The following is an 8,740-nucleotide window of genomic DNA, read 5'->3' as shown; positions in this document are numbered from 1 at the left end:
CCTGAGATTACTACTTTTAAGGTCCTACTTTTTAATTTAGCTCCTAGCTCCCTAAGTTCGTCTTGTAGGACCTCAACCCGCTTTTTACCTATATCATTGGTACCTATATGCACCACGACAACTGGCTGTTCACCCTCCCCAGGGTGTGTACAGTGTGGGGTGTGTACAGTGTGGGGTGTGTACAGTGTGGGGTGTGTTCAGGGTGAGGTGTGTACAGGGTGTGTATGGGATGTGTACAGGGTGAGGTGTGTACAGGGTGAGATGTGTACAGGGTGAGGTGTGTACAGGATGTGTACAGGGTGAGGGGTGTACAGGGTGTGTACAGGGTGAGGTGTGTACAGGGTGAGGTGTGTACGGGATGTGTACACGGTGAGGTGTGTACAGGGTGAGGTGTGTACGGGGTGTGTACAGGGTGAGGTGTGTACGGGGTGTGTACGGGATGTGTACAGGGTGAGGTGTGTACGGGATGTGTACAGGGTGAGGTGTGTACAGGGTGGGATGTGTACGGGATGTGTACAGGGTGGGGTGTGTACGGGATGTGTACAGGGTGAGGTGTGTACAGGGTGTGTACAGGGTGAGGTGTGTACAGGGTGAGGGGTGTACGGGGTGTGTACAGTGTGAGGTGTGTACAGTGTGAGGTGTGTACAGGGTGAGGTATGTACGGGGTGTGTACAGGGTGAGGTGTGTACAGGGTGAGGTGTGTACGGGGTGTGTACAGGGTGAGGTGTGTACAGAGTGGGGTGTGTACAGGATGTGTACAGGGTGAGGTGTGTACAGGGTGTGTACAGTGTGGGGGTGTACGGGGTGTGTACGGGATGTGTACAGGGTGAGGTGTGTACAGGGTGAGGTGTGTACAGGGTGAGGTGTGTACGGGGTGTGTACAGGGTGAGTACAGGGTGAGGTGTGTACAGTGTGAGGTGTGCACTCATTCTCCATTGTGTCGCAGGAGGAATGCAGCATCCCGCAGTGTGTCGGCCGGCCGGGCGGAGCAGAGCCTCTCGGGCACCTACACGATGATGGGTCGAGTTCGATCTGTCTCCTCGTCCCCTGGGCGGGCTCCGCAGGCAGGTGGGGACCGTCGCTTCTGTTCACCCTCTCATCTCCCGCATGAAGTTGGCCTTGGTTAATGGTCTCTGAATATCTCTCACATTCACCTCCAGTCTCACTTAAACTGTACCTTCTCCTGTTCTGGTCTCTGATCCACCCATCTGACGGGGTTAGACAGGGTAGATGCAGGAAGAATGTTCCCAATGTTGGGGAAGTCCAGAACCAGGGGGTCACAGTCTAAGGATAAGGGGTAAGCCATTTAGGACCGAGATGAGGAGAAATTTCTTCACCCAGAGAGTGGTGAACCTGTGGAATTCCCTACCACAGAAAGTTGTTGAGTCCAGTTCTTTAGATATATTCAAAAGGGAGTTAGATATGGCCCTTACGGCTAAAGGGATGAAGGGGTATGGAGAGAAAGCGGGAATGAAGTACTGAAGTTGCATGATCAACCATGATCATATTGAATGGTGGTGCAGGCTCGAAGTGCCGAAAGGCCTACTCCTGCACCTACTTTCTATGTTTCTATGGGTGCCACACCACTGCGTCACTGACCCACCCATGACTGCTACACCACAGCATTACTGACCCACCCATGGGTGCTCCTCCCCTCGGATCACTGGCCCATCATGGGTGCTACACCACAATGACACTGACCCACCCATGGGTGCTACATCACATGGTCACTGACCCACCCATGGGTGCTACATCACAGCATCACTGACCCACCCATGGGTGCTACATCACAGCATCACTGACCCACCCATGGGTGCCCACAGTCATTAATGCAATATGGCCCTTGTGCTTGTATTTAGGATCCTCGAGACGAGCAGCCCAGAGGAGCAGGAACGCGTACCGTGGGGTGACCCAGCACAAGCAGGCCAGGCCTGGTAAGCACCCCCATCTGTCGGATCGCCGCATCCTCACAGCCTGGGCCCTCGGTGCTGTGAGTGGTGCTCTGCCACACCGGGTGGGGTCAGCTGACCCAGCACAGGCCGGGACTGGGATTGGCTAGGGGTCAGCTGACCCAGCACAGGCCGGAACTGGGATTGGCTAAGCTGCTCTCTCAGAGCCGGCACGGGCTTGATGGGCCGAATGGCCTTCTGTGCTGTGACCGTTCTATGATTCTATTCCATGAGTTTTTCCGATACTGATGTTTACCATCGTATCCGGAAGAACAACTGCCCGGGAACTCAAGGGCACGGGGCCTGATCAGGGACCCTACGGGGCGCAGGCCATCTTAGAGTTAGCAATGAGTAATGTTCCAGATTTAGTTAACACCTTAAGGTGCGTGAACATTTATACAATAGCCACCATAACATGATCGAGTTCAGCGTAGTGTTTGAAAGGGAGAATCGTGAAACAGCGACTAAGATTCTAGACTTGGGCAATGCCAACTTCAGTGGGATGAGACAAAGACTGTAAACTGTGCTCGCCTCCCCCTGTACACACCTCCCTTTGTACACACCTCCTCATGTCCACACCTCCCTTTGTACACACCTCCTCATGTACACACCTCCTCATGTCCACACCTCGCCCTGTACACACCTCCCTTTGTACACACCTCCTCATGTACACACCTCGCCCTGTGCGCGCCTCCCTGTGTGCGCGCCTCCCCCTGTACACACCTCCCTTTGTACACACCTCCTCATGTACACACCTCGCCCTGTACACCTCGCCCTGTTTGCGTGCCTCCCCCTGTACACACCTCCCTTTGTACACACCTCGCCCTGTACACGCCTCCCCCTGTACACACCTCCCTTTGTACACACCTCCTAATGTACACGCCTCCCCCTTTGCGCACCTCCCCCTGTGCTCGCCTCCCCCTGTACACACCTCCCTTTGTACACACCTCCTCATGTACACGCCTCCCCCTGTGCGCACCTCCCCCAGGGTGAGCACTGTGAGCAGTTCTGGGCACCACACCTGAGGAAGGATATATTGGCCTTGGAAGGAGTGCATCGTGGGTTTACCAGAATGATACCTGGACTCCAAGGGTTAATTTACGGGAGAGATTACACAAATTAGGGTTGTATTCTCTGGACTTTAGACGGTTAAGGCGTGATTTGATTGAAGTCAGGATATTAAGGGGAACAGACAGGGTAGATAGAGAGATATTATTCCTGCTGGTTGGAGAGTCTAGGACTGGGGGGGAGAGTCTAAAGATTAGAGTCAGACCTTTCAGGAATTAAATTAGGAAACAATTCTACACACACTGGATGGTAGAAGTTTGGAACTCTTCTGCAAACAGCAATTGATGCTCGGTCAATCGGAGATTAATAGCTTTCTATCAACCAAAGATATTAAGGGATATCATCATCATAGGCAGTCGGTTGGAATCGAGGAAGACTTGCTTCCACTCTTAAAATGAGTCCTTAGGTGGCTGAACAGTCCAATACGGGAATTACAGTTCCTGTCACAGGTGGGACAGATAGTTGTTGAGAGAAAGGGTGGGTGGGACTGGTTTGCTGCACGCTCTTTATGAAGGGATATGGGCCAAAGGCGGGTATATGGAGTTAGGTCGCAGATCAGCTGGGATCTCATTGAATGGCGGAGGGGCTCGAGGGGCTGAATGGCCTCCTCCTGTTCCTATCCGAGGGTAGAGGCCCGATCGGGGAGCTGAGGGTGGGGTGGCTAACACAACAAGTGCTACGAGTGGACAACAGTGTCGGTCTCAGCAAGCAGGGCTCTCCACCCAGCCCCCTGGGTAAGGGGCTCTCCACCCAGCCTCCTGGGTAAGGGGCTCTCCACCCAGCCCCCTGGGTAAGGGGCTCTCCGCCCAGCCTCCTGGTTAAGGGGCTCTCCGCCCAGCCCCCTGGGTAAGGGGCTCTCCGCCCAGCCTCCTGGGTAAGGGGCTCTCCGCCCAGCCTCCTGGGTAAGAGCCTCTCCGCCCAGCCTCCTGGGTAAGGGGCTCTCCGCCCAGCCCCCTGGGTAAGGGGCTCTCCGCCCAGCCTCCTGGGTAAGGGGCTCTCCGCCCAGCCCCCTGGGTAAGGGGCTCTCCACCCAGCCCCCTGGGTAAGGGGCTCTCCACCCAGCCCCCTGGGTAAGGGGCTCTCCACCCAGCCTCCTGGGTAAGAGCCTCTCCGCCCAGCCTCCTGGGTAAGGGGCTCTCCGCCCAGCCCCCTGGGTAAGGGGCTCTCCACCCAGCCCCCTGGGTAAGGGGCTCTCCGCCCAGCCCCCTGGGTAAGGGGCTCTCCGCCCAGCCCCCTGGGTAAGGGGCTCTCCACCCAGCCCCCTGGGTAAGGGGCTCTCCTCCCAGCCTCCTGGGTAAGGGGCTCTCCACCCAGCCCCCTGGGTAAGGGGCTCTCCACCCAGCCCCCTGGGTAAGGGGCTCTCCGCCCAGCCAGCAGGGTAAGGGGCTCTCCACCCAGCCCCCTGGGTAAGGGGCTCTCCACCCAGCCCCCTGGGTAAGGGGCTCTCCGCCCAGCCTCCTGGGTAAGGGGCTCTCCACCCAGCCCCCTGGGTAAGGGGCTCTCCACCCAGCCCCCTGGGTAAGGGGCTCTCCACCCAGCCAGCAGGGTAAGGGGCTCTCCACCCAGCCCCCTGGGTAAGGGGCTCTCCGCCCAGCCAGCAGGGTAAGGGGCTCTCCACCCAGCCCCCTGGGTAAAGGGCTCTCCACCCAGCCCCCTGGGTAAGGGGCTCTCCGCCCAGCCCCCTGGGTAAGGGACGGGGGTCTGGTTGGTGCCAGGCACCTCGCTAGGTGGGGAATTGGGGTCTTGCGATGGTCCCTGTGATACGATGATTGTGATTGGCTGCGTTTCGTCCTCCCCCCCTCCCCACCCCACCTCCAGCCAATCGGCAGTCTTCGCTCGGGCCCTCCCACAGACATGGAGCCCAACATCCGGCAAATCAATCGGACTCTGACTCCCTAACCCTCTGGAGCACCCCGGAGCAGATTCGGCAGATTCTGGACCGCGAGGATGACCCCTTCCTGCAGGTAACTTGCCATTTGAGGCCCTGGGGGTGTGGGGGGGGGGGGAGTGAGAAGATTGTCGGGAGGAGATCTAGGAGGGGAGGGGGCGCTGCCGGCAGGGAGGGACTGGGGCTGGGAAGGAAGCGGGGCAGGTTGACTGGAGTGGGGGGGGTGGGGGGGGGGGGTGAAGGGGAGGGGCTGGTTGGGGGAAGGGGAGAGAGGGGACGGGGCTGGTTGGGGGAAGGGGAGAGAGGGGAGGGGGCTGGTTGGGGGAAGGGGAGAGAGGGGAGGGGGCTGGTTGGGGAAGAGGATGGGAGGGGAGGGGGCTGGTTGGGGGAAGGGGAGAGAGGGGACGGGGCTGGTTGGGGAAGAGGATGGGAGGGGAGAGAGGGGAGGGGGCTGGTTGGGGGAAGGGGAGGGAGGGGAGGGGGCTGGTTGGGGGAAGGGGAGAGAGGGGACGGGGCTGGTTGGGGAAGAGGATGGGAGGGGAGGGGGCTGGTTGGGGGAAGGGGAGAGAGGGGAGGGGGCTGGTTGGGGGAAGGGGAGGGAGGGGACGGGGCTGGTTGGGTAAGAGGATGGGAGGGGAGGGGGCTGGTTGGGGGAAGGGGAGAGAGGGGACGGGGCTGGTTGGGGAAGAGGATGGGAGGGGAGGGGGCTGGTTGGGGGAAGGGGAGAGAGGGGACGGGGCTGGTTGGGGGAAGGGGAGGGAGGGGACGGGGCTGGTTGGGGGAAGGGGAGAGAGGGGAGGGGGCTGGTTGGGGGAAGGGGAGGGGGCTGGTTGGGGGAAGGGGTGGGAGGGGAGGGGGCTGGTTGGTGGGAGGGGAGGGGGTGGGAGGGGAAGGGGTTGGTGGGAGGGGAGGGGGTGGGAGGGGAAGGGGCTGGTTGGAGGGAAGGGGGCTGGTTGGTGGGAAGGGAGGGGGTGGGAGGGGAGGGGGCTGGTTGATGGGAGGGGAAGGGGCTGGTTGGGGGAAGGGGGTGGGGGGGAGGGGGCTGGTTGGTGGGAGGGGAAGGGGCTGGTTGGGGGGAGGGGAGGGGCTAGTTGGTGGGAGGGGAGGGGACTGGTTGGTGGGAGGGGAAGGGGCTGGTTGGGGGGAGGGGAGGGGCTAGTTGGGGGGAAGGGGATGGGAGGGGAGGGGACTGGTTGGTGGGTGGGGAAGGGGCTGGTTGGAGGGAAGGGGGTGGGAGGGGAGGGGGCTGGTTGGTGGGAGGGGAAGGGGCTGGTTGGGGGAAGGGGGTGGGAGGGAGGGGGCTGGTTGGTGGGAGGGGAAGGGGCTGGTTGGGGGGAAGGGGATGGGAGGGAGGGGGCTGGTTGGTGGGAGGGGAAGGGGCTGGTTGAGGGAAGGGGATGGGAGGGAGGGGGCTGGTTGGTGGGAGGGGAAGGGGCTGGTTGGGGGAAGGGGGTGGGAGGGGAGGGGGCTGGTTGGTGGGAGGGGAAGGGGCTGGTTGGGGGGAAGGGGATGGGAGGGAGGGGGCTGGTTGGTGGGAGGGGAAGGGGCTGGTTGAGGGAAGGGGATGGGAGGGAGGGGGCTGGTTGGTGGGAGGGGAAGGGGCTGGTTGGGGGAAGGGGGTGGGAGGGGAGGGGGCTGGTTGGTGGGAGGGGAAGGGGCTGGTTGGGGGAAGGGGGTGGGAGGGGAGGGGGCTGGTTGGTGGGAGGGGAAGGGGCTGGTTGGGGGGAAGGGGGTGGGAGGGGCGGGGGGTGGTTGGGGGAAGGGGATGGGAGGGAGGGGGCTGGTTGGTGGGAGGGGAAGGGGCTGGTTGGGGGAAGGGGGTGGGAGGGAGGGGGCTGGTTGGTGGGAGGGGAAGGGGCTGGTTGGGGGAAGGGGGTGGGAGGGGAGGGGGCTGGTTGGTGGGAGGGGAAGGGGCTGGTTGGGGGGAAGGGGGTGGGAGGGGCGGGGGGTGGTTGGGGGAAGGGGGTGGGGGAGGGGTGCTGCCGGGCGCGGAGACTGTGACTCTCACTCACTCACTCACTCTACCCTGGTTTATCCACTCAGGTTGCTGATTTGGCCGAGGTTGTTGGTGGGGCAGAGACGGAGATATCTGATGTTCAGTCTGACAGCACCAGCAGTATCCTCAGTAATCTGGACTGGAATGCGGTGAACAGGATGGTAGCCAGTCTTGAGAATCAGTGAGCCACACAACAGTCAGCCTTAAACTCACCGTGCACCATCAAACCACCGCCTCCTTTATTGTGTGACTGAATGTGGGCCATTTCCCGGTGATGTGCCAGAGCAAAGTAAGCTTCATCCACTGCAATCGCATGCTCAAACTCACGCACTCTCACTCACGCACACTCTCGCTCACAATCTCGCTCACGCGCACTCTCGTTCAATCTCTCGCTCTTGTACACTCTCGCTCTCGTTCAATCTCTCGCTCACACGCACACTCTCGCTCACAATCTCTCCCGCTCACAATCTCTCTCTCTCCCATTCTCTCACGCATTCACGTACTCTCACTCCCTCGCCCGATCTCCCTATCCCTTGATTCCCTTAATATCCAAAAATACTGTAGATCTCTGTCTTGAATATTCTCAAAGACTGAGCCTCCACTGCCCTCTGGGTAGAGAATTCCAAAGATTCACCACCCTCTGAGTGAAGACATTTCTCCTCATCTCAGTCCTAAATGGCCGACCCCTTATCCTGAGACTGTGACCCCTGGTTCTAGACTCCCCAGCCCGGGGGAAACACCCTCCCTGCATCTACCCTGTCAAGCCCTGTAAGAATGTTGTATGTTTCAATGAGATCACCTCTCATTCTTCTAAACTCTAGAGAATATAGACCTCGTCGACTCAATCTCTCCTCATAAGACAACACTCCCCATCTCCGGAATCAGTCTGGTGAACCTTTGTTGCACTCCCTCTTTGGCAAGTATATCCTTCCTTAGATAAGGAGATCAAAACTGTGCACAATACTCCAGGTGTGGTCTCACCAGGGCCCGATGTAATTCTCTCATTCACATTCTCACTCTCTCTCACTCATACATTCATGTACTCTCACAGAAACATACGCACATACTTTGAGCTACAGTTACACTGTGTCTCGGGTATGTACACTGGGGCGCACGCGCGCACACACACACCCCCTCACCCACACACCCCCACACTCTCCCCCCCCCCACACTCTTCCCCCCCCCCCCCACACACTCACCCCCCCCACTCTCACCCCCCCCACTCTCACCCCCCCCACTCTCACCCCCCCCCACTCTCACCCCCCCCCACTCTCACCCCCCCCCACTCTCACCCCCCCCCACTCTCACCTCCCCCCACACTCGCGCCCACACACACTCACTCACTCACTCACTCACTCGCCCCCCATGTTGAGTGATTGGTGTTGGACCGTTTTGTGGTGTGAAGGAGCGGAGCTGCAGTAGGTGCCTGTTACTCTGTTGCCCAGCAGTGAAGGCAGCATGCTGTGGAAGGATTGGAACCTGGGCCCAGTCTTTGCTGTGTCCGGATGCGTGGTGAAGAGAAGCCTGTGACGGTGCGGGGTCTGCCGAGTGGAACACTGAGCGAAAGAAACTATCTGACAGAATGTATGAACCCTCTATGGGACCAGCCTCACTCTGACAGTTCCTTGCTTGCCCAAACTGCAATGGATCATTGGGACACTGCACAGCTCCCTGGACCAAAGTAACACAAACAGCGTTACCACCCAATCATTAATGGCCTCATCCGTCAATCTCCTTGGTTATTACTGGATCGTTTCACTTACACTACAGCTGGCACTTGGCCCGTTACCCTGAATACACAGTGACTCTGTACAGTTAGTGAGTGACCCTTACCCTGAA

General features: G+C 59.6%; 1 protein-coding gene across 1 annotated transcript in view; it reads left to right on the top strand.

The window, feature by feature from the left end:
- Positions 1-8,075, top strand: part of cplane1 (ciliogenesis and planar polarity effector 1) — a 306,637-nt gene extending 298,562 nt beyond the window's left edge. Inside the window, exons 48-51 of the mRNA XM_070877077.1 lie at positions 947-1,068; positions 1,860-1,934; positions 4,836-4,981; positions 6,949-8,075. Coding sequence (XP_070733178.1) covers positions 947-1,068; positions 1,860-1,934; positions 4,836-4,981; positions 6,949-7,086 — 481 coding nt within the window. The 3' untranslated portion in view covers positions 7,087-8,075. The remainder of the gene's footprint in view (positions 1-946; positions 1,069-1,859; positions 1,935-4,835; positions 4,982-6,948) is intronic.
- The last annotated feature ends 665 nt before the right edge of the window (positions 8,076-8,740 follow it).

Source organism: Pristiophorus japonicus, chromosome 1, assembly GCF_044704955.1.
Source record: "Pristiophorus japonicus isolate sPriJap1 chromosome 1, sPriJap1.hap1, whole genome shotgun sequence".
Lineage (NCBI taxonomy): Eukaryota > Metazoa > Chordata > Chondrichthyes > Pristiophoridae > Pristiophorus > Pristiophorus japonicus.
Note: the sequence above shows the minus strand (reverse complement) of the source record. Positions and strands in the feature narration are given on the sequence as shown.